Source organism: Marmota flaviventris, chromosome 2 (genome assembly GCF_047511675.1).
Source record: "Marmota flaviventris isolate mMarFla1 chromosome 2, mMarFla1.hap1, whole genome shotgun sequence".
Taxonomy (NCBI): domain Eukaryota; kingdom Metazoa; phylum Chordata; class Mammalia; order Rodentia; family Sciuridae; genus Marmota; species Marmota flaviventris.
Genome location: NC_092499.1, coordinates 23,104,473 through 23,131,953, shown reverse-complemented (window position 1 = coordinate 23,131,953; position 27,481 = coordinate 23,104,473). Strand labels below are relative to the sequence as shown.

General features: G+C 35.5%; 1 protein-coding gene across 3 annotated transcripts in view; it reads right to left on the bottom strand.

Annotated features, from left to right (window-relative positions):
- The window catches only part of Cep128 (centrosomal protein 128), a 393,967-nt gene that overhangs the window by 236,378 nt on the left and 130,108 nt on the right, over positions 1-27,481 (bottom strand). For all 3 annotated transcript variants that reach the window (XM_027931718.2, XM_071607633.1, XM_071607634.1), the window contains exon 17: positions 21,962-22,126. In XM_027931718.2, the coding sequence (XP_027787519.2) occupies positions 21,962-22,126 (165 nt within the window). The remainder of the gene's footprint in view (positions 1-21,961; positions 22,127-27,481) is intronic.

Sequence of the window (27,481 nt, the reverse complement as noted above, 5' to 3'; positions counted from 1 at the left end):
ATAGAAGTCACTCAAAAAACTTTCTGGAACATAAATACCCTTTAATGTTCATTCCATGCAGTCACAAGCCTAATCTATGTAACAAGAATAATAGAATTCAACTATACTTTGGGGGGGTGGGGGACAGAATCTCTGAACTTACATAACTTCTTTTGTTTCTGCAAGCTTTACTTTGCTTTTTGCCACTAATTAATTAATAAACTCATTGAGTATGGTCATCTTATCAGTAGCAAGCTGCTGTAATCATTGAGGAAAGAAGATATCACAATTTTAAAGATAGAGCCAAGTAGATCTGCCAGTGAATTAAGTGTGGGTCCATATATAAAAAAGAGCTAGCTCTTTATAAATATCTAACAAGCAAAAGAACATCATAATTCTACTAGAAGATTAATGGTTTCCAAAGTAAAATGTTGCTATTTTACATGTTAGATATACTCTGTTCCTTTTCCTATGTTAGACATGAAAACTTCACACTGTTTCTTTCAAAAGACAGGAATAAGTTATGATTAATAGTGTATAAGAGTAAGACTGACAGGCCAGGCATCATGGGGCACACCTATACTCTCAGTAACTCAGAAGGCTGAGGCAGGAGGGTCAGCAACTTAGCAAGACCCTATGTCAAACTAAAAGAAATAAAATAAAAAGACTAAGGGGTGTAGTTAAATGATAAAGCTGATCTGTGAGGAGAAGAGAGAGAGAGAGAGAGAGAGAGAGAGAGAGAGAGAGAGAGAGAGAGAGAGAGAGAGAGAATGAGCAAAATAATACAGCTAACAGAAAAAGGAATGGCACATGAAAACTGGTCATATGATTTGGTATTTTAAAACCTGGGTGCGAGAGTTTTCCAATCCATAACCTGGTCTTTTGCAGGCTTACAATAATAATTCATAAAACATAAGAAAAAAAATGGAAATTCAAATTTAAACTTTTGACCCCATTCAAGGAAATTATTCTTCCCTCAGGCTTTTTAGTATCCTTTTCAAGGAGAGTATTGAGTATTACAAAGATGATTAGTAGCATAATCAAAAGGTGTTAGGATATGTATTGGATACAATGCTAGAAATTAATATTCAAAGTTGGAAACAAAAATACCTTCTAAAGGGTATTTTGTGCGTTCATTATTACGATCATTTTATATTATGACATATTGCTTGTAAGTCAAATGCCTAGAAACAAAAAACATCAGTTACTTAAAATTAGTCACTTTTGATATATTTCTAATTCTGAAACAAAATGTGGACAAAGAAACAAACAACTAGGGTTTCAAATTATGCATTTGGGACAAGCATTGTTGAATTTTCAAAAGATAAAAATTATCATTCCTCTCAAGAGAAATGTTTATAAGTTTACAGTGTCTTTAAAAACCATTGGGATTTCTTTCTCTGCTTTTCCCCCCTTATAGTATACTTATGCATGCATTGTTCTTATGAAACAATATTTAAAGTTTAAAAGTGAATCTCTAAATAATATAGTTCATGTGTACCATGAGTACAAACACATCCTATGTTGTTTTTTTTTTTTTTGTCAAAAATCTATAGAATATTTCTTGATCTACATTACATGGAAAAATGAATTAGGTCAATAAGCACTTTAAATGGCAATTAAAAAAAAACAACTCAATGAAAACAAACCTGGACATTCATTTTGTGTTCCCTTTTAGTATTAACCAAAGCCAGCCAGGACTGCTTAACTTCAAGCAAAGCACTAAAACAGATGCAATATAGTAATTATATGGCCTACTCTGCTTGATTTTCCTGACCACAACTGATACTAGTTGCATTACTTAGCCTAATACCTACACTATAGGAATCATATCCAACTAAAGAAATAAATAAAATTAAATAGAACAGGCTTTTAATGAAAAGTGCTCAATATGTTCACTCTCCTCCCCAGGACTTTGACATTAACAACCATTCAGTGAGTGAAGAAATAAATGGCAGGCCTCTCAATCAAACCCAAGTCAAGTGCCAATATGACTGACAAACTTTAACTTTCCTCCTGGAATTCATTTAAAATTTAAAATCAACCCCTTCAATTGTAAATGGTTAATACAGAATTCATTACCAATAAAAACTTTTGAAAATGGCTCCACCATTTTCTAATTTCTGTGTTCTAATTCAGAAAGTAAATACTACATGTACTTCTTGTATACAACTTTATTCATGCTCCTAATTCTGCCACAGCTGCATGCATAAATGCCACATCTGAATTCACATTGTACATTCATTTCCCTTTTGCATCCTCAGTTTTTTCCTTAACATCTGACATGGTATTTCATACATAGAAAGCACTCTGTTGTTTCAACCAATCCCTTGTAAAAGTCAAGGACCACTCTGGACTTAAGGACTACAAGTTATTCACTTAAAAACACTTTAACAGTGACAAATACAAAACTTATCATTTTACCTTTGACCATTTTGTTATTTTTAATGCTATTTTAACTACAGGACTCTGTAATATAATTACATATACATTCTACTTTTACTTTGAGTTTCTTATTTAAATTTATTTTCAAATTTAACATATGGGGGCTACAGCTTTATTGTACTCAGAATTTAAAATTATTAAAAAGCTTAAAACACCAAATACTTAAAACACCAAAGAAAAAGCAGTCTCCTAAAATGTAAGCATCAAAATAAAATGCTAGAACTGAACAGCTCATTTCCTTTTATTTTTTCATTCTTCTAGAAAAAAATAAAATCAAATAATTCTCCCTGCTACCATCAAATAGCTCTTTGTCAAAATGTGGAAATGTGATATTACAAAGTAGTGAATACAAAACTAACATTTGACAATCATATATATTTTTTCCCATGTCTTCAAAAAAAGCAATATCAAACAGATGGTAAAATTAAAATACAACTTTTTTTCATTGACAGATAACATTGTATTCTTTTACTGTGATGAGAGGATTTAACATCCAACCTTTATATATTGCCAAAACAGAATTCTATTATACTCATTCATTTTTCCCCTCACAGATATGTTGTATGTGGAAATTTCAGATTTTAATTAGATATTTCTGAAAAAATCATTGTTGATTCCCATTCCAAAAATGTCAGACTGAAAAGTAATAGTATATGGTAATTTATTGAATATAATAATTCTAAATTTAAATTCAATGCTAAGAGTTCAAAATAAGATACATGTGTCATAAAAGGGGAAAATACATGAAAATTGTACTCCTATATCCAGTTTCTACCATGTTTCTACTCAGTTTTGGGCTAATCACTATATACTCTCAATAGCAGTATCCATCATCTGAAAACATGGGCATCATTATTAAACTCGTGAATTATGATTACCATGATTCAGCGTTCCACATTTTGTATAAAAAAATTAATTCCAGTGTTTTTATCCAACATAGCCCTACCTTTAATATAAGTTCCCAGTTCTCATTTTACCAGTGATTTAACAGCATTTCGTGTTAAGAACTAAACTACATCTCGATCAATGCTATCTATTCAACACTTAAGTTCCTAAGTACTGCTAACAAAAAATGTCTCACAATTTGTGCTCTTTAATTATCTCTAAACTGCTTCATCAAAGATCTTCTTACCTTCTTAAAAGATGAATTAAAAAAAAAGTCCTCCCTCAAAAGATGAAAAGATTTCACATGTTCTTAAATAAGCAGAATTAATATAGTCAAAATGCCTCACTACAAAAGCAATATACAGCTGGGTGACATGGCACACACTTATAATCCCAGCTACTTGGGAGGCCGAGGCAAGAGAATCATAAGTTTGAGACCAGCCTCAGAAACTTAGTGAGGTCCTAAGCAACTTAGTGAGACTTTGTCTCAAAAAATAAAAAAGGGCTGGGGTATGTGGCTCAGTGGTATAGCGGTTCTGGGTTCAATCCCCAGTACCAAAAAGGAAAAAGGAAGAAGAAGAAAAATAAGGCACTGTACATTTAATGCAATCCTCATCAAAATACCAATAACATTCTTCCTGGAGTTGTGGGGGCAGGGAGAGGGATGTCCAATCTTAAAACTCATTTGGAAGAATGAGAGATTCAGAAGAGCCAAAGCAGTTCTAAACAACAAAAGGGATACGGGAGGCATCATAATACCCAATCTCAAATTATACTCAGACCTACACAGTAGCAAAAACAACATATTGGCATCAAAATAAACATGAAGACCAAAGGAATACAACAAAAGACATAAAAACAAACCCAAATTTTTATAGCCATCTGATAATTGACAAAGGTGATGTAAATATACCTTGGAGAAAAGGCGGCCATTTTAGTAAATGGTGCAGGGAAAACTGGATATCCACATGTAGAAGAATAAATTGAGATCTCTTTCACTCTGCACAAAAGTCAAATCAAAATGCATCAAAGTCTTAGAAATTAGAAACCTTGCAACTGACACTTAGACTCAACACTCCATCGGATAGGTGCAGGCACCAACTTCCTCAAAAAGACCCCTAAAGCTTAAGAAAAAAAACAAGAATCAATAAGTAGACTGCCATCAAATTAAAAAGCTTTTGAACAGCAAAGGAAATTGTTGGGGTTTAAGTGTGCAGAGTTTAGCTCCCTCAGGCCTGACATTTTGCAAGAGCTGTGGCTGTGATTTAGGTCAGCTGAGGCAAACCTCAGCTAGGAGGAGGAAAAGTTCTCTTCCCCTTATCGCAAGTCACAAGTTCTGCATGGTTTGGCCAAGAGGAAGAAGCTTCCTGCATACTTATCCTGGGAACAGTACATTCTGAAGAAACAAATGCATCCTCAGAGGAGTAGATAATGTCTACAAAGAACTTTAGGAGGGTACTTATCAAACAAACAGGAACAATTTGAATCTAGCTCTATGTATCCGCTGAGGCATGATATTTGGACAATGTGGGTAAAGTGTTATTGAAGAATTGCTTGCTTTGTTAGAAGAAGTGTATAAAAGGAACTTGCAAATAAACTTCAGCATGCAGTTGCAATTGCTGCCTTGGCTCTGCATCCCCTGTGTCCCGGTTATTTCGTGACCCTTACCCAGGGACCCGAACGCTCTAGACATTTCACAGAAATGATTAAGAGTAAAGAGAGAGCCTATGGAATGGGAGAAAATCTTTGTCAGCTACACCTGTGACAGGGGATTAATACCAGTATATATGAAGAACTTAAAAAACTCAATGTCAAAAAAAAAGCCCAATCAATAAATGGGCAAAAGAACTAAACAGAAACTTCTCAAATGAAAAGACACAATAGCCAAGAAATAAATGCAAAGCTACACTAAGATTTCATCTCATTCCAATTAGAATGGCAATTACAAAGAACATGAATAATAATAGATGCTAGCTACAATGTGGGGGAAAAGGTACCCTCTTACATTGTTGATAGGACTGCAAATTAGTACAACCACTCTGGAAAGCAGTGTGGGGATTTCTGAAAACATTAGGAATGAAACCACCATTTGATCCAGCCATCCCACTCCTAAATATCTATTTATCCAAAAGAACTAAAATTAGCATACTAAACTAATACAGTCACATTTATATTCATAGCAGAACAATTCACAACACCCAAATTATGGAATCAACCCAGATGCCATGTTAATAGATGAATGGATCAAGAAAATGTGGTATATATACACAAGAATGGAGTTTTACACAGCCATAAAGAAGAATGAAATAATGGCATTTGCCAATAAATAGATGGAAATGGAGAAAATTGTACTAAGTAAAATAAAAAGACTCAAAAAATCAAGAGTGAAATGTTTTCTCTCATATGTAGAGGCTAGAACAAAATAAGGGAAAGAAAGTGGTTGGGGAGAGAAGAGGATATCAAAAGATACAGGGAAGATCAATAAAGAAGAGGAGAACAAGATTTTTATAACAAAATGTGATTTTGTTATTACATTATATTGTTATATAATGTGATAACAAAATCACATTATATCATATATAAAGGAAACTTTACCTTTATATAAATTTAGATGAAAAGAAGTTGAGAAGAGGATAGAGAATAGGGAAAGAAAAAAAAAGAAGGGGGGAGGGGACAGTGGGGATTAAAATTAATTAAATTCCTTGCATATATGACTTTGTCAAAATGAACTTCAATACTTGTATAAAAATTATGCTCTAATAAAAAAATAAGGTCCTCTAAAGACAACTAAGTATAGTTATTGAAATAAGCAAGTATTAAGTTAGAGAGTAGAGCATCTCAAATAATTTACAAAGTCTTTATACTAGTGGATATGATTCCTACCAAGTCTGATACAATGGGAAAGAACAGAATTGGTAACCCTGAGTTCTACTTCCATTTCTATGAAAGGAAAGCTATAGTTCTGGAACAACTCTTTGGGCCAAAATTTCATCTTTAAAATAAGATAGTGGAAATTGATAATGTTCAAGGTGATATTATACTTTATAATCACACTGATGAAAAATGCTGACGGCAATATCATCTTTGTTTCAATAGTGCAGGGCCACCATATGAACTCTGACATAATCTTGTTAAACAAAAGCTAACATACAGATTCTTTTTTAAAATTTATTTATTTATTCTTATTAGGTATGTATGACAGCAGAATGCATTTTTGATTCATTGTACACAACTGCAGCAAAAATTTTCACTTCTCTGGTTGTACATGATGTAGCATCACAGCATCACATTATATATGCAGTCATACATGTACCTAGGGTAATGATGTCCATCTCATTCCACCATCTTTCCTGTCCCCATCTCCTTACCCCTCCTTTCCCTCCCCTTTTCCCAAAGTTCCTCAATTTTTCCCATGCCACCCCTTTCATGGATCAGCAGCCACTAATCAGAGAAAACATTCAGCCTTTGGTTGTTTAGGATTGGCTTACTTTGTTTAGCATGACATTCTCTAACTCCATCCATTTGCCTGCATATACCATAATTTTATTCTTTTAATGCTGAGTAATATTCCATTGTGTACATATACCACAGTTTCTTTAACCATTCATCTATTAAAGGGCATCTAGATTGATTCCACAGTTTAGCTATTGTGAATTGAGCTGCTATAAACATTGATATGGCTGCGTTACTATAGTATTCTGCTAATTTTAAGTTCTTTGGGTATAGACTAAGGAGTAGGATAGCTGGGTCAAATGGTGGTTCCACTCCAAGTTTTCCAAGGAATTTTAACACTGTTTTCCAGATTGGTTGCACCAATGTGCAGTCCCACCAATGTACAGTCCCCCACATCCTTGCCAATACTTTTTGTTGTTGAATAATCTTGATAACTGCCATTCTGACTGGTGTGAGATAAAATCTTAGAGCTTAGTTTTGATTTGCATTTCTCTAATTACTAGAGATGTTGAACATTTTTTTCATATATTTGTTGATCAACTGTATATTTTCTTCTGAGAAGTGTCTATTCAGCTCCTTAGCTCATTTATTGATTGCATTTTTTTTTTTTTTTTGGTGTTAAGTTTTTTGAGTTCTTTATATTTCCTGGAGATGAATGCTCTATATTTGACGTCCATGTGGAAAAACATCTGCTCCCAAAATGTAGGCTCTCTCTTTTGCTGAGAATCTTTTTACTTTTGAATCCATCCCATTTATTCTTTTTTTGAACTTATTTATAAACTAGAATAATTTATTTATTCTAATTTTTATATATAAGCATAATGCCTTTCAATTCATAGTTCACATATAGAGCACAATTTTTCATGTCTCTGGTTGTACACAAAGTATTTTTCATGTCTTCATACATGTACTTAGGGTAATGATGTCTAACTCATTACACCATCTTTCCTACCCGCTATCCTCTCCCTTCCCCTCCCTCCCCTTTGCCCTATCTAAAGTTCCCACATTCTTCCCATGCTCCCATCCCCATCCCCATTATAGATCAGCATCTTCATATGAGAGAAAACATTTGACATTTGGTTTTTGGGGATTGGCTTACTTAGCATAATATTCTCCAACTCCATCCATTTACCTGCAAATGCCATGATTTTATTAGTCCATTGCATATATATAGCACACTTTCTTTATCCATTCATCTATTGAAGGGCATCTAGGTTGGTTCCACAATTTAGCTATTGTAAATTGTGCTGCTATAAACATTGATGTGGCTATGTCACCATTGTATGCTGTTTTTAAGTCCTTGGGGTATAAACCGAGGTGTGGGATATCTGGGTAAAATGGTGGTTCCATTCCAACTTTTCCAAGGAATCTCCATACTGCTTTCCATATTGGTTGCACAAATTTAGCATACAGATTCTTGTGGAGAAGAAAAAAACTGAAAGTACTAAAGAATCTTCCAACACTGTCCAGGCTAACTAAAAGGTATAGTATCCATATGAAAGCATCTCCTACAACAGAGAAAAGTTCCACATATGGATGTGATAATGGGCGAATTACAGGAGAAAAGTAAAATGAGTGTGGCAGGAACCACTGGCTTCCTCCAAGTTTCAATAACTATTGGCAAGAAGCACTTTCGCATATTTCTGGTAAGATTATGTAATAACATATTCTTTATACCTAGAATTTCTCATTTTCTTATATAGTTAAAAATGAATGCAACTAGTAAAATCATTATTTCACTAACACTGGAAAACAAATATTTTCATTATGTTTGTGTTGGACTTAGGAAAACAATAAGAATGTTTTTGTCATTTTCTTTTCAAATTTTTTCTCATTGTTTATAAATATACCTGAACAAAATATTTAAAATGTTTTTGAGAATATGGTCACAATCCTAAGAACAAAAGACCAAAAGAATACATAGAGTATAAACTGAATCTTCTATAATACACTCTTTTCTTAATTTTAGGCACCAGCTCTAACGTACTATGCAAATGTTCAAAATTAAAATTTCCTTCTTTTAATATGTCTGCAAATTACTTGTGATTTCAACAATAGCCAATATCATTATTAAATACCTATTTGAATATAAAATTTCTCCAAACTTAGATCAGACACAGATCTGTGTAGATCAGGCATTATTATGAAACTTTCACTATGTAAACTGATGCTGTCTTACTAAGCAAAAATGATTTAATTATCTAACTGTTGTTGATATATATTCCACTAAAATCAAAAAATATATGTTTCTAATAAAATAAACAGTATTATGAGTTTCTAGGTAAATGTCAGAAGAATCAAAAGATTAATATCAATAGGATCTTTCTGGAACAAAAGAGAAAATATTTTCCTACAAAATTTAAAAAAAGGAAATAATTAATTTTAATGATACTATACTTTCATTTGTCTAACATTTCAGGAGCGATTCTTCACTGGTGAGAAGCTCTTAATAAAGTCTTAAATGCATATATAAAAGTTCTGCAAAATATTTGTTCTCTTTGTCATGTAAAATTGGAAAATAACATTTGACAAAGCAAAATCAAATGTTAGGAAAAAAATGTATTGTATTACCACAGATTACCACTGAATATACGAGGAAAATATGCCAAAGTTAGTTATTCTGTCCAAATATACTAATGGCAATCTTGTACCACTGATTGATGCTGGCACTGGTGCTAACACTTTATATGAACTTTGATGTAGTTTTAACATTTCTAAGTTTATCAAAGTCATAATAAGACTAGAAACAGCCTAAAACAAAGCATACAGTTAAAATAACATGATTTTTTTAGAAACATTGTGCATGTCTAGTAACTCATGTATTTATATTGAAAATGGACAAGCAAGAATATCATTTTATGAGGAAAACAAAGTTTCCTTTTGATTACAATAGAGCCACATTGTTAATCCCCTTTGACCCATTTTTCAAGTTTACTACATTGCTTAAACAGAGATCTTTGGTCTATTAGTTCATTGGGCTTTCCTTCACTGAAAACTTAATTTGCCTTATTTTATTTTCCCTAGTCTGGCCCCTTATCCATGCACATGCACATGTGATTGTATTTGTATATGTTTGTGTGTATACACATTTACCTGTTTCTCTTTAATTTAACTATAAATTATTTGCTATGTCTCAGGTTCTATGCCTTATCTTAGAGATGGAAAAAAATACAAGGATGTGATTTCTCTCCTCCATTAGCAAGCATAACTATAAAACTGCCCACCTGTTTGGTTTCTTTACCACATGCCTTCAAAAATCACTTGTTGATAGAACTGCCAGTTATTTTCACATGGGTGCTTCCTTTGTGGAACATCTGTCTCAAATGATTCAATACAGTCTGGTTCTAAACCTCTCATCTGCACAGTTCTATGGTTTTATAATTAGGTAGACCACAGGCATATTATTGCCATTATGATTATTTTCACATTATTGTGTAGATCACAGGCAGTTGATTGCTGGGTTGAATCATTAATCGCTAAATAGTTGAAAACACAATAATAGCAGCTACCAATAACTGATATATTAGATACCAGATAATGGGCCAAGTACTTTGCTTACATTTTCACATTTAATCTTAAAATAAAGGAATTATTATAATGTTAAAGGTTGATAAAAACTGAGGCATTCATGTTTAGGCAACTTAACTAAAGCCACACTAGAAAAGGATGCAAATTCACCATTTTGCCATAATAACTAATGCTATGCTACCTCTCAAAGAAAAAGGCTCTGTCTATAGATGACACAATCCATTAAAATTTGATTCACACCTATCCATACTAAGATATGGGCAAACACAGTTAAATCAATCAAAAGCATGATCATTTAAAACCAAAATAAATATTGAAGAAAAAATAAGGTGTACAGTCTGCCCTCCATATCCTCCAAATCCAGGATTCAACTGACCATATATTGAAAAAAAAAAAAAATGTGTACCAAAAATTTACAGACTTTACCCTGGTCATTACTCCCTAACTAATACCATATAACAACTACTTACATAGCATTTACATTGTATTTCAGTAATGTAGAGATGACATAATATACAGGAAGATATATATAAATTAAATACAAATATTATATGACCTTTTTATAAGGGACTTGAGCAACTGCAGATTTGGCTATTCTTGGGAGACACTGGAACCAATCCCCTACAGGACAGAGAAACACCTTATGTATATGTGTGTGTGTGATATATATTTGTTTTTGTGTGTTTGTGTCTTTAAGATTACATACCATTTTAGTATACAGTGGTCATTTTTCCTCTATGTTAGTATGCATTCTCAGGACTTGACCACAGGTTGAACATCTCTAATCCAAAATTCTAAAATCCAAAATGCTCCAAATTAAGATATTTTTTTAGTGATGACAGGATATCACATGTGAAAAATTCCACATCTGACCTCATATGACAGATCATCATCAAAACACTGGCATACTAAAAATATTGTATAAAATTATCTTTGGGATATGTGTTTAGACTTTGTCCTATTTCTAAAATATCTCATTATATATACATAAATATTCCAAAAGCTAAAAAACTCCAAAATCTTAAACAATTCTGGTCCTAAACATTTCAAAAAAGAGATATTCATTTTAGTTTTAACAACTAAAAGGATTAACTACAGACCAGTTTTCTTATCTATATTCCATTCTCAGGATATATGCCTGTCTCATAATGGATGCTTAAGTGAATGCTGCATTTATCTGGATGTGTGATAATGCATATATATATATATATATGAAACATCTCAAACATAATCACTGAAGAAACATTTAAGCAGAGCAAGGTAAACTTTACATTTTCAGCAAATCAAATATTTCAACACATTCTTAAATGTAGATAAGGAAATATAAAATGTTTAAACACAATATTCTGGTTAATATTTTAATTATAGAAAGTTGGAAAAATTACCATCATCTCCACAGCAACTATGCGCTGGTCACAGATACATTAAATATGTATGAACATTAGATTCAATTGTCTGAAACTGCCATAAAAGAATTGAGCAAGGCCTAGCTTTGAGCGATGGAAATGCGGAGATTGGTTCCAGCTGTGTACAGAAGCAGGTGGATCCCCATCTCCACTCAGCAGAGGAGTAGGCATTACCCAATGGGAGTGGGCTGCCTTCTTGTTCCTCTGTAATACTACCCCTTACCTTTTTTGGATGGAATGTTCTATGGAACAGCCCCTCCTCAATAAATAGGATGGTTTCAGATGTGCTCTCTGTCTTTACTCTGCCTCTCTTGCTTCACTTAGAGGAGCTGAGGCCTAGGAACTGTAGCAGAACCCCCCAAAAAGGGTATTTTCTCTGTCTCTGTGTGATTATTTTGTGCCAACCCAATTCACCTGGAGTGACCCTGATTGATTTAGTTATGTGTTGCGGCATTCAATCAAAGCAAAAAACATGAAATAAGAACTAAATTTCAGCTATTGTCCACCTTATAGGTTGAAATTTAGGAGCCCCATTAAACCATGAATTCCAATCTAACTTATTCTTGGTTTTAACAATCACTGGGATTAATATACACATACAAATATATGCACAAATATATACACTAGGTAAACATCACAAAGTAAAAAAGAAGGAAGGAGAGCAAAGGATTAAGAAAGTTTCTTCCTAAAAGTTAATGAACACTTTTATGATGGCCCACCCAGTGGCAGTTCTTTCTTTGTGGATTTATGCAACCCTCAGCTAGTACAGTATTCATTCAGCTCATGTCTATACCACCTTTTCCATTATCTGTACTTTAACAATCTTTTTAACATTTGACTTCTGTCACACTCCACTGAAAATTCTTTTTGGAAGTTGATGAAAGAAACAGAAAGCAAATTTAAATATTTTCTATTCTCTTCTTTGTTCATTTCTTGTCAGAAGTCAACCTCAAAAGTAGTGACTTCTAAAACTCCTGAGTATTCTACCCAACATGCCATAAATGGTAGTTACTTGAAATAAATTTACATATCTACTGAGAACGACATGTGGGGATATACCAAAGGTTACAATCTCCTTAACTTTCCCTCTCCACAACTATAAGAATCAGAATATTATCAATTTTAAAAATTACTATGAGAATTAGCTCATAAAAAGCATTTAACCACAGATACTTTATTTTGAACCTTAGTTTTCTCATGGATCAAAGAATCCTAATACCTACAGATTGAATGTTTTGTGTCTCCCCCCAAATCCATATGTTGAAACCATGTCTCCAATGTGATGGTATTTGGAGGTGGGGATTTTGAGGGGTAATTAGGTCATGAAGGTGGTTAATGATATGTAAATTTATTTCAAGTACTACCATGTTGGGTAGAATACTCAGAATTTTTACAATTAAAAGTAGAAGTCACTACTTTTTGAGGTCATCTTCTGACAAGAAATCAACACAGAAGACAAAATATTTAAATTTGCTTTCTGTTTCTTTCATTAACCCTCATGAGGATTAATGCCCTTATAAAAGAGAACCGAGAAAGCTCCCTTGCTACTTCTGCAATATAAGAACACAGTATGAAGGCACCAACTAGAAATCAGACATGCACCTTCAATTGAATCTACCAGTGCCTTGATCTTGGACTTCCCAGCCTCCCAAACCATGAGATACAAATATCTGTTATTTTCAAGACAACTGTCTACAGAATTTTGTTAAAGCACCTGACATGTAGAAAGTCCTCAATAATTCACTGTTGAGAGCCACAGCCGAAGGGGCCCCAGCAAACTTCCAGCTGCCAGCAAACTTCCAGCTGCTGGCTGATGATTGGCTCACAGCGGCCCCAGCAACATCTAGCTGATTGGCTCCTCTGCGGTGATGCTCATCGGGCTGTTTCCCTGCCCTTTCAGACCACGGAGCTGCTCATTGGGAGACTTTTTTGGCTCCGCCCACAAGACTCAGCCAATCGGCCTCAAGAGCAGGAGGATTGTGGGAGGTGGAGAGAGGGTTGTTGGAGAGAGAGGCTTGTGGAAAGCCGGTGGTGGCAGTTGGGGCTCTGAGGGTTCTTCCTGAGAGGCTGTTTTGTTTGGCGTGTGTGGTTCTAAAAATAAAGTTAGTTTCTTTTGACAAGTGGCTCCTGATTGTGCCCAGCCAGACTGCGGCATTTGGTGGCTCGCACGGGAGCGACTGAGGGTAAGTGATAAGGTAAACTGCTCGCCCCTGAGGGCAGGGCGAGAGGATGGGTAGCCATTTTAAGATTCTTCTTTTGTTTGGATTCACTTTTGTTTTAAGTTGCCTGTACCTGGAGATGAGTGAGACGGAAGAAAAACCGCTCACATCTGAGGAAAAACTATTTGCGTCTGAGGAACAGATAGGGAGAAAGGTTATAATGATTTTTTGTTGTTCCATTTTTATTTCATTCTATCTTGGTTTTGTTTGGTGTTATCTTGTTGGGTTGTATTATAGTAGAAATATGGGATCAGAAATTAGTAAAAAACAAACCGAAAGAGTGTTAAGTAAATTGTTAGAGGAAGGAGGCATCCCAGTAAAATCAAGAGCAGTCAGGGCATACGTTGATACAATACAAAAATGTAGCCAATGGCTTTTTAAGGAGGAGTTGTTAAATACATCACAATGGAACCATCATGGTGAAGATTTAAAAAGAATAGAAAAGAAAAGCCCAGGGACTCTGCCAGTTGGCACATTGCCATTGTGGACGTTGGTATCTTGTTTGCTTAGTCCAAAACCTTCAGTTCAGACAAAGGTAGAGGAAGGAGAAGACATATTGATTCAAGTAAAAGAGAAGGTCTCTCAAGTTAGTCAGACAGAGGAAAAGATTCAAGTAAAAGAGAAGGTCTCTCGAGCTAGTCAGAGGAAAAAATTCAAGTAAAAGAGAAGGTCTCTCGAGCTAGTCAGATAGAGGAAAAAATTCAAGTAAAAGGTAAGTTCTCTCGAACTAGTCAGACAGAGGAAAAAATTCAAGTAAAAGAGAAGGCCTCTCAAGCTAGTCAGACAGAGAAAGAAAGTGTAAAACAGAAAAAGCCATCAGGGGGAAAGTTACAACAGGAGACTGCTACTAACACCTTTCTATCACCAGAGGGTGTAAGTGTCCAACCAACAGCACCACCTCTACAGGAGACTGCTACTAACACCTTTCTATCACCAGAGGACGTAAATGTCCAACTAACAAGGCCACCTCCATATGCTGGGAGGCCCCCAACCCCTGCAGTTGATAGTTGGGATCCTGAGACAAGATCTCAAATATTAACATGCCCTGTATTTGAGGCAGGAGGGCAGCGAGTTTACCATGTTTTAAATTTCAAAACAGTGAAGCAGCTAAAAGAGGCTGTAACAACCTATGGTCCTCAAGCACCCTTCACTGTAAGCATGGTCGAATCCATTAACAACTTGAACATGACGCCAGGAGATTGGGCTAATATGTGTAAAGCTGTGCTAAATGGAGGACAATACCTGTTATGGAAGGTTGCCAATGAGGAATTTTGCAAGGAGACGGCTAGGCGAAATGCAGCAGCTGGTTATCCTCAGAGAAATCTAGATATGTTGTTAGGAAAGGGACCTTATGAGGATCAGCAGCAACAAATTGCATATGATCCTGGTGTATATGCACAAATTGCTGTAGATGCAATTAAGGCATGGAAGACTTTAAAGGACATGGAGGTTTACAAGGTCAATTATCTAAGGTAATACAAGGAGCTAATGAACCTTATGCTGAATTTGTAGATAGGCTTATTCAAACAGCTACTAGAGTTTTGGGGAATACAGAACAAGCAATGCCATTACTAAAACAACTGGCTTATGAGCAAGCGAATCGTTGGTGCAGAGATATCATTAGACCATGGAAACATGAAGATTTAAACACATATATTAAATTATGTAGAGACATTAATGAACAAGGGCAAATTGTGGCAGCTGCAGTAAAACAGGCTTTAGATGCCAGGCCAAGAATATGCTACAATTGTGAACAAACAGGACATTTTAAAAGGAATTGCCCCATTGGAGGAGGGTTTAACAAAACTAGGTATCAAAGGAGTAGAATACCAGGTATTTGCCCACGATGCCGTAGAGGGAGACATTGGGCTAATGAATGCCGTTATCAAACCACCATAGAGGGTACTCCATTATCAAAAAATGAACAAGGACCAGGTGTTTATCCACGATATCGTGGAGAAAGGCATCAGGCTCCGTTGCCAAAAAATGGACAGGGGGGCCCAATGCTCCGGGGCCCAAAACCACAAATATACGGAGCACTGGAGGAACCCAGCAACCCCATCAGGGTAGTGCCCAGGACACATTGTCCATCAGATCCCTCATCAGACAAACCAGAGGGAGCGCAGGGTTGGACATCTGCGCCTCCGCCAGAGCAGTACTAACTCCAGAGATGGGAGTTCAAATCATTCCCACAGGGGTGAAAGGACCTCTTCCCAAAGGAACAGTAGGCTTATTATTGGGACGCAGCTCTTCTACTCTAAAAGGACTTATGATAAGTCCTGGGGTAATTGATCCCGATTATGAAGGTGAAATAAAAATTATAGCCAGTTCTCCAAAGGGTATATCAGTAATTTCACCAGGAGATAGAATAGCACAGTTACTAATAATACCCAGCCTACATGATAAATTTTCCAGTCGTACTGTAGAAAGAGGTTCCAAGGGATTAGGCTCCACAGGTGTAGATTGGGCTATGCTTTCTTTAAATTTAGATTCTCGCCCCATGCTAAAACTAAATATTCAAGGACATGAATTTAATGGACTACTGGATACAGATGCAGACCTTAGCATCATCTCTCGTCAACAATGGCCAAAACATTGGCCATTACAACAAGCCACTCAAATGCTTCGAGGCCTAGGAGTGGCAACTAATCCCCATAGAAGTGCAATGGTATTAGATTGGAAGGATCCTGAAGGATGTGAAGGAACTATACAGCCATATGTATTGGATCATCTTCCTGTAAATTTATGGGGACGAGATGTCCTAGATCAATTAGGTTTGACATTAACAAATAACATCAATACAAATGCGCCCACTATTAGGGCTAGACAAGGTTTCAGGAAAGAAAAAGGATTAGGAGAACAAGGCATAGCAGCACCAATTCAAATAGATCAGGGAATAAATAGACATGGACTGGGTTTTCAGAAGGGGTCACTGAGGCAATAAAAATTACTTGGAAATCAGATAGACCAGTATGGGTTCCTCAGTGGCCCCTGACTAAAGAAAAGATACAAGCAGCCCATGACCTGGTCAAACAACAATTAGCGGAGGGACATATACAACCTTCCGTATCTCCTTACAATACTCCCATTTTTGTCATTAAAAAGAAGTCTGGTAAATGGAGATTATTGCAAGATTTAAGAGCCATTAATAATGAGATGGTTATTATGGGACCTGCTCAATCGGGGATTCCTCAGTTGTCTGCTTTGCCAAAAACCTGGTATGTTTTAGTTATAGATATTAAAGATTGTTTTTTTTCAATTCCAATTCATCCTGAGGATAGTCCACGTTTTGCATTTACTATCCCTGCACTGAATCATGAAGGTCCTGATCAGAGATATGAATGGAAAGTACTCCCTCAAGGGATGGCTAACAGCCCAACTATGTGTCAAATTTATGTTAACAAAGTAATCCAGCCACTTAGAAATCAAAATCCTGAACTACAAATATTTCACTATATGGATGATGTATTATTAGCACACAAAGATAAAAACACATTGCTAGAATGTTATGCCACACTTACAAACTTATTAAAAAATTATAAACTAGAGATAGCAATAGATAAAGTACAATTAAATTTTCCAATTGATTATTTAGGAGTTCTATTATCCTCAACCATGGTCCGTCCACCAAAAATTCAAATACGAGTAGATCAACTCAAATCACTTAATGACTTTCAAAAGTTATTAGGAGACATAAATTGGATAAGGCCTTATTTAGGTATACCAACAGGAGAGTTGGGACCTTTATTTGATATCCTAAAAGGTCCATCAGATCCAAATTCACCCCGAATGTTAATACCTGAAGCAAGAAAGGCATTAAAAATCATTGAAACATATATGGAAAATATGCATTTGGATAGAATTGATATAAGTTTGCCTTTATTATTTATTGTACTACCAACAAAAAATATTCCTACAGGAGTATTTTGGCAAGAAGGTCCATTATTATGGATACATTTATCTTATTCTCCTAACACTATTCTTACTAGGTATCCTGAGGCTGTAGGACAATTAATACTCAAAGGAATAAAAGCAGCAAAGGGAGTGTTTGGAATTTCTCCCAATAAAATTATTACTCCATATACTATGAATCAAATTGATGAGTTAGCTAATGAGTTAAATACTTGGGCAATAATCATGTGCAAATCTAATGTTTCATTTGATAACCACCGACCATCTAATACTTTATTGTCTTTTTGGTCATTGTATCCTGTAATTTTTCCAAAAATGACAAGAAAAACACCTATCATGAATGCTCCAAATATATTCACTGATGGGTCAAATAATGGTACAGCAGCAATAGTTACACCTGATCAAACTTTTACATTTTTAGTACCCAAACAATCAGCTCAAAAGGTAGAGCTTAATGCAGTATTACAAGCTTTTGTGATGTTTAAAGATTCTGTATTTAATTTATTTTCCGATAGTCAGTATATAGTTAACGCTATAGTATCCCTTGAAGATGCTGGTAGGATTTCCCCTTCCTCTACTGTTTTCTCTTTGCTTTCCACTATACAAAGTCTAATCTGGGACAGAAAAGATCCATTCTTTATAGGACATATCAGGGCACATACAGGATTGCCTGGAGCCCTTAGTTTGGGCAATGATTTAGCAGATAAAACTACACATGACATACATATTTTCTCTACACTAGAAGAAGCTATAAATTTTCATAAAAGGTTCCATGTCAATGCTAATACTTTACAAAAGCGTTTTAAAATAACTAAGGAACAAGCTAGACAAATAATAAAACAATGTCAAAATTGTGTGACCTTTTTACCACAAGTTAATCTTGGAGTCAATCCTAGAGGATTGATACCTAACCATATTTGGCAGATGGACGTCACACACTTGCCAGAATTTGGAAAATTAAAATATTTGCATGTTACAGTTGATACTTCTTCTGGATTTTTGATGGGCTCCCTTCATGCCGGAGAAAAAACTAAAGATGTTATAGCTCATTGCTTACAAAATTTTGCCACTGTGGGTGTTCCAAAACAGTTAAAAACAGATAATGCCCCTGGTTATACTTCTACCTCTTTTAAACAATTTTGCTCAACATTTGGCATTACAGGAATCCCATACAATCCACAGGGACAAGGCATAGTTGAAAGAGCTCATCAAACTATTAAAATGTACTTATTAAAGCAAAAAGAGGGAATTGGGAAGGGGTATATATTCCCCAAAGATAAACTTAAAATAACCCTTTTTACTCTAAACTTTTTAAATTTGGATTCATCAGGACTTAGTGCTGCGGAAAGGCATATGTGTCCAAAAAATGTGCATAAGCCCAAGGTACTTTGGAAGGATATTCTAACAGGACAATGGAAAGGTCCTGACCCAGTAATTGTCTGGAGTCGGGGGTCTGTTTGTGTGTTTCCCCAGGGAGAACAGCAGCCGATTTGGATTCCAGAGAGATTAACCAAGGTCCTGACCCAGTGATTGTCTGGAGTCGGAGGTCTGCTTATGTGTTTCCACAGGGAGAACAGCGGCCGATTTGGATTCCAGAAAGATTAACTAAAGCGATTTCTACAGACCAAAAAGAAGATGATTTGGCTCAAATCCGTAACAACTGATATCCAAAACTCCAGTTTGGCTATTCTTACATCTATGACAGAACCAGGATGCTTTTTTCAATATCTATTTTATTATTGCCATTTGCCATATCATGAAGTTCTATTTTGTTTTTTGAGCTCATACAGACCTAGGTTAATGTTTTGCTGATCAGTTCTATTTTTTGACTATAGAGTTTTTAAACATTGCAATGGAGATTTCACCTGTAAAAAGTTATAAGGCCTTTACTATTAGGTTATGTGTTGTATGTATTATATGTGTGCACACTTGTGTTTTGTGTTATATGTTTGAATGTACGTATGTCCATATATCATATATGATGAGCACTCATGAAAAAATGGATCCAACATATATTTTTTTTTATTCACATGATTTAAATGGTTTAATTTAAATTGGGTAAACAACTGTTGAGGATTGTTTTAATATGTAAACAAAAAAGGAGGTTAACAGATCTGTTTGTTTACTTTCACCTTTCCTTTTCATTATATTTAATAATTCTCTTAAAGACAATGTAAATTGTTAAGAAAATTGTTTTCTTTTAGTGCCTTCTGTAATGTTACATAATTTTTTCTTTAGCCATTATTGCCAGAATTCCTATCTTCATCCCAGTGCCGGTGAAGACAATGTAAATTGTTAAGAAAATTGTTTTCTTTTAGTGCCTTCTGTAATGTTACATAATTTTTTCTTTAGCCATTATTGCCAGAATTCCTATCTTCATCCCAGTGCCTGTGAAGACAATGTAAATTGTTAAGAAAATTGTTTTCTTTTAGTGTCTTCTGTAATGTTACATAATTTTTTCTTTAGCCATTATTGCCAGAATTCCTATCTTCATCCCAGTGCTGGTGAAGTCAAAGATAAAACCAATCTACAGCTTCTGCAATAGCCATCACTGAACTGCTTGCAGAACTTGCCTGGACACATTGTGAACTCACCTGTATGCATTGTGAACTATCTGTTGGTGCAGCGACTTGTGGTAGTGTTGGGGTACTTTTGCTGATGATGTCATCGGTGGTACAATTTTTCCAAAAGGAGCCGTCAATTGGCTTGGTGTATCTTCCTCCCTTCTGCTTGTCATGATTGTCCAGCTAAAATTTGGGGGCCAACGGAGGTGAGGCTAAGAACCTCACCCCACCCCCACCCCCCCCGCTGGTACAAAGACCTCTCCACAGGTGTGGCTGTATACTGGACCGGTAGTCAGTAACGGGTAAGATCCAATTGCAATGGTACCAACCTAACGGGTAAGGACCATATGTACTATTGGACAACCTAAGGCAGGCACGGTCCCTAAGCCACATGCTTTTTGTTTAAACAGAGAGGGGGAGATGTTGAGAGCCACAGCCGAAGGGGCCCCAGCAAACTTCCAGCTGCCAGCAAACTTCCAGCTGCCGGCTGATGATTGGCTCACAGCGGCCCCAGCAACATCTAGCTGATTGGCTCCTCTGCGGTGATGCTCATTGGGCTGTTTCCCTGCCCTTTCAGACCACGGAGCTGCTCATTGGGGGACTTTTTTGGCTACGCCCACGTGACTCAGCCAATTGGCCTCAAGAGCAGGAGGATTGTGGGAGGTGGAGAGAGGCTTGTTGGAGAGAGAGGTTTGGGTTGTTGGAGAGGCTTGTGGAAAGCCGATGGTGGCAGTTGGGGCTCTGAGGGTTTTTCCTGAGAGGCTGTTTTGTTTGGCGTGTGTGGTTCTAAAATTAAAGTTAGTTTCTTTTGACAAGTGGCTCCTGATTGTGCCCAGCTGCCAGCAAACTTCCAGCTGCCGGCTGATGATTGGCTCACAGCGGCCCCAGCAACATCTAGCTGATTGGCTCCTCTGCGGTGATGCTCATCGGGCTGTTTCCCTGCCCTTTCAGACCACGGAGCTGCTCATTGGGGGACTTTTTTGGCTCCGCCCACGTGACTCAGCCAATTGGCCTCAAGAGCAGGAGGATTGTGGGAGGTGGAGAGAGGCTTGTTGGAGAGAGAGGTTTGGGTTGTTGGAGAGAGAGGCTTGTGGAAAGCCGGTGGTGGCAGTTGGGGCTCTGAGGGTTTTTCCTGAGAGGCTGTTTTGTTTAGCTGTGTGGTTCTAAAAATAAAGTTAGTTTCTTTTGACAAGTGGCTCCTGATTGTGCCAAGCCAGACTGCGGCAATTCACCAGGCCTAACTATTTTTTGCTAGTTTTTTTTAATATATTTACATATGACAGCAGAATGCACTACAATTCATATTAAACATATAGAGCACAATTCATCAACCCTTTCTTATCTTATATCTAAACTGCTATTTTAAGATACGTGATTATTTTTAAATCAAATGTATTAGAAGGTGACTGGTTGAAAGAATAAAACTCCCAGTATTCAAATAAACTTGTCATTTTTTTTTCTGGCACTAATACAACTTTCTTATGAAAAACTACAATTACATTTTTAATATAGTATACACAAATTATGAAATTAATATGTCTTTTGCATTAGAATTTATTTATATTTTTACCTTTTCTTCTAGTTGGTCCTTCAAACACTGGTATTTTTGCTTTAATTTTTTGTTCTCATTTTCATTCTGGGTTAATTCCTCTGTAAGTTTCTCACACTGTGATTTCAACTTCTCTAGCTGACAACGATGGACTTTAGCCATGTTCTTATCTTCTAAGTTTTCTGCCTAAGACAAAAAAAAGGAAAAAAGAAAGTCCACTGGCTGTGACAAAATTGTTTCAAATAAATAACACAATTTTCAGTGGGAAAATAAAACTTTAGCTCTCTCAAAGTACTCATACAAAGAAATTAAAATAAACATATACAAAATGTTCTTTGCATTTATTCAATGACCCATTGACAGATAGCAAGTATTTACCGAATGACAAGTACTGTACTAAGTACTAAAGAAAACAGATATGAACAGAGAAAGAGACAGAGGCAATCATCCATTGACAACAATAAATGATAACAGTGGGGGCTGGGGGACATGGCAATCAAAGGAAGTGACTCCAATGCTGAGGGATAGGAGTTATTAGAGAACTATTCCCCAGAAGGGAAATACTATACTAGTTTTCTCAGCTGTAAAAGAAGCTTAGCATTCCTGTTCTTTCTAACTCAAGGATTTTAGGAGATAACTGTATCCTCCCTATACAATACAATTATTCATACAAATCTTGGGTGCCTACAAAGATCATAATAGCCAAGAAACTAAAAGTTAATATTGCAAGACTTTATTTCAGCACCAATAGGGTAGTAAAATGTCTGCCTAAGACAAAAAGAAGAAGAAAGGGAAGTCCACTGGCTATGACCAAATTGTTTGAAAAAAAGTAAAATAATAAAATCCTGGAGTTAGAGCAGGAATGCTAAGCTTCTTTTACAGCTGAGGAAACTAATCAGTCTGAAGTAGCAAAAATTGATATTATTAAAATATCAACCTGTATTTGGATATAATCAAAATTGTTTTAAAAGATAAACATTAGGAATAATCGGGACTGGGGTGTGGCTCAAGCAGTAACACGCTCGCCTGGCATGCTCGGGGGGCTGGGTTCAATCCTCAGCACCACATAAAAATAAAAAGATGTTGTGTCCATCCAAAACTAAAAAATAAATATTAAAAAAAAATTCTCTCTCAAAAAAAAAAAAAGACATTAGGAATAATCTATTCTGTACATGGAATTCAAGAGTGGTCCAGTATATAAACCTAAAGAATCTTAAGATAACAATGCAAACAGCAGGTGTCAGAAACTTCTCTAAGGCATTTTGTGTACAGTTTGTCTTTATGTCACCCTCACAAAAACTAATCAGGGAGACAAAATTATTGCCTTGTTGACTCCTGTTTTGAGGCTGAAGCAGAAAAAAGTTAGTAAGTTACCCAAGGTAAATAGTGAGGAAATGTAGAGCCAGGATTTGAACCAGGAATTCTTTCTAATGTTTGTGTTTCAACTACTCCATCACTCTGCCAATCAAAAGGAACAATATCATAAGTTTTTTAAAAGCCATCTGGGTGCAACTTTCAATGCTAACTGGCCATACATACAGTTACTAAAAATCTATAAGCAACTACATATAATATGTTTAAAATATGTGTGTTAATGCCTAAAATGTACCTGCTTCTTTTGCTTGTATAAGTTTATTATGTGTGTTCAATTAGGTGTATAGGAACATAATAATTGAAACAACTTCCTAAAAGGAAGAAGTTTTGTGAGTTTTAGACAGAATCTATATTTTATTTACTCCACAAAATTCACCTAAGACCTGATGCCACTTTGAATTAACTAGGGAATTGATTTTTTTTGAGCAAGCCTATAATCACAGCCTAAAAATAAATTTACAAAATAAAGTCTCTCATCAGGAAAATTGTTCAATTACAATTTTAAGTTTCAGTAGAATGCTTTTATTTTTTTCTTATGTCCTATAAAAAGCATAGGTAAACAAGGTTTCTCCCAAAGGTTGGTGATGTGCTACAGCCAGCTCAGATTCTCAGAAGACAAATGTGTTCCTTCTCCACTAACTTATCCCATGTTCAGAGATGTCTCCTTTGAAATCAACCTAGATGGGGATATTTATACCTCTGAGCTGGGCAAATTCTACCAACCAGTGATTTTTGCCCCCTGAAGTACATGCTTCTCCATACTTATTAGCACATCAATTCCTAATTAAACTAAAAACTTATTGTATTTTTTATTACTTTTAATTTTAGGATTTACAACACAATGATGTGTTCACAACAATTCAGTGATATGCAAGAATTTTACTATTCCTGATTTGTTGGTAAGACAAAAAAAAAAAGGTGAAGTAACTTGATTAAGAACATATGGCCTAGTGATAAAAGTATAGAACTTCAATCCTGCATCTTTTGGTTCTAATAAAAAGCTGTATAAAATAACTTTGTTGAAATTACAATAAGATGATAGTCCAATATCCTGAAAATGTTCATAACAATTAGAACATGTCAGTAAAACACTTTAAATTCAAATATAAAAATAGGCATGAGAAAGGAGATTCTACATGAAGGGGGAAAGTACAACTAATTTGTACAGAGAAAAATATGGATAATGTATCAGAGCTTATTATACTGATAAAATAATAAATTATGTGATGCTGAAGGACACAAAAATGTAACATTTATAGAACTACTTGTCTAAAATTCTACTGTTCATAATTTAGTATACTAAATCTGTGAATATCTTTGCTGTCAACATTTTTTTTACTTATCATAGATAAGTAAAAGTGTAGTATTATACTAAAAAAAAAAAAAAAGCATAAGGTGGAGACTATTCCTTAGGGTAACTTTTTTGATACTACTGGGCCCTCACAATCTCTGGTCCTACATTAGGGAACAGTACAACACCCCATTCAGACCTCAGTCTTTCAAATTAAAACAACAAAAAATGTTTACAGGTTCTAGAGGATCAGAAAACATGTAAATTATAAGTTCTTAACACTGAAGAAATTTCTTAAAACGCTTTAGTTGTTGTATTGTAAATGAATTCAAAGCATTTCCTAAAGGACAAGAAAATCAGTTTTCTCCATGTTACATGGGGAAATTCAAACTAGGTAGATCCCAGAACACATTGGGAACAAATCCTCTGATTTTCAGTTTTTCAAATATTTAAACCCAACATCCACTGAGTATCTTGCTATATATATGCTAGACGCTATAAGACAAGAACGTGGGTAAAAAGAACTGAACACCAGCAAACCAAAATATAAGGCAGCCTCCATGTGATACACTGGAGAAACCAACGAAGAGCTATGAAATAAAGAGAACTGAGCAATTTATCCCAGCCTCTGCTGAGATTTATTCCAACTTTAGTGCATCTATAAAAGAAGTATAAAACTAATTGGGCCTTAAAGGTTTAGGCAAAATTCTTTCCCCTGCAGATCAGTGGAAAGGCCAAACCAAATAAAGAAAAAGCAATGAAATGAATGTATGGGGAACTGTTATATATTTTTATGCAGAGATTGGGGAATATAAAAATGCCATTAATGTGCACAAGTAAGGTGGGGCTACAGGAAGGAAGGCTGGGCTAAGGTAGAGACTTTGTTCCAGAGACAGTAAATAGTCAACATGGTTTTTGAGTAAGAAGTGATACATTTAAATACATATTTGAGAAAATACAATTAGGAGGTATCTGAGGGCTGCAAGGGAGAAGTTGGGAGTGAAAAGAGGAACTAGGTGAAAGTAGAGAAGCAACTTGGAGGTATGTCTAGGTAGTCTGAATTAAACAGCCCATATCCTTTTTCCACTATGACACATGACATATTCAGATCCTGTCAGGTGTCTGGCTGTACCACCAATACTTCATCTCCCACTCAAGAAAGCATATCTGAATGTGAGAATTATGTTCTTATAGAAATAATCCTGAACTTGCTCTAATTTGATAAATTACTACCTCCTGGTTAGTAACATGTAGGTTATTATACAACCTAAATAACAGTAAGTCTATAAGCAACTACTACTCTGAAAATGGGCACTCCAGTATAAGAATTTCTAACTGAATAAATAACCTATCATCATAGATTTGCATCCCTTATTCCTTTGCCAAGGATACTTTTCCTTAAGTTTCAACCATGTAGCAGTACTTTCACGCCCCAGCCTAGTCTCAAGCAGTTGATCCGTCTTCACAGCAGTTTTTGTCTTCACTGCTCATAAATTCCTCCCATCACTGCCCTATTCTACTTCAGAGACAAGAAAGAGAATTTCGGTCTCTTCAACTCCCAAGACCACCTCTTTTAAGGGTCCCAATCTTCCTGGTTTCCTTCATCTTTTCCTTCAGATAAAAAGATGCCTGGTTCAATATATTGAGTGCTGTTCACTCTATGTTTTAGCCAGTTCCCTCACATCTACCATGGACTTTTTCTGTCTATCTCTGACAAATGGAATGACAACATTTTTACTTCTTTTAGTTTGTCTCTTACATTTAATATCCAAATGCCATAATTTCAACTGCCACAACACATTACTGGTTCCAAAATATTTCACTCTAATCTCAATTTCTCCCTCAACTCCTGACTCATTCATTATTTACTAAACTGCTGTACCAGGATGTTTATGGTTAATCTTAAAGTCCCTCCCATCTAACTCAATATGCTAAAAACTAGATTTGCCACCCTTCTCTCCAAATCTGTTCTTTCTGTATTTTCTATGTTGGCAAACAGCATCATTACCTACGTAGTCACCAGAGTCATTAATTAGTCATCCTTGAATCTAAACCTTTCCAGGAATAAAAATAATTAAGAACTCAGGCATTTAACCACATAGGTTTAAGTCCTATCTGTACCAAACTCCAGCAGTAAGTCTTTAGGCAAGTTACTTAAAACTCTCATATCACAATTTCCTCCTCAGGGAGAAAATAATACCACACAATGTATCGGGATAATGTCAGTATTACATGAATAATAGCAGTCTCTGATATAGTTTGTTGCAAAAATGTTTGCTAGTAGTTAATTACTGTCCCAGTCAACCAATTAACATATAATATAGTTTATTTTCTTTTAGATCAGTTCCTTTTCATATCCCATATTCTACTTTTGTTTATACGTTCGTCAACTCTGAAGGATAAATATCATACCATACTATATTTAATCAATATTAAAACATTTTTCACATTTTAACTATCTCTGGTTTGGATTATTTTATAGTTGATAGCATGTCTTAGCTTCATAGGCAGAAGGCAGTACTTTTCTTAGTAGATTACGACAATGATGCTTCTTAAAATGGATGCTTCTTAGAACCAGTGAACTATAATAAGGGTCTCCTCCCTACTCTTCCAGTCTCTGTTTTCATCTACCTAACCCAATGACCCTAAATCCACTATTGCCATAAGGCTACACAGGACAGGGAAAGAATCCATTAAATAGATATAGCATTCTACAAATGTCAGCTATTTCAATATAATTTCATCTTGCAGTTTAAATATTTTTAAAGTAGTAGTTGTCAAAATTTTTTTTAAAAAATATAACTAACCTCTAAATATTTATCTATTCATTTATCTATTTATCAGTATTTACAAGTTTCCAGAACTATTTGAGGCAT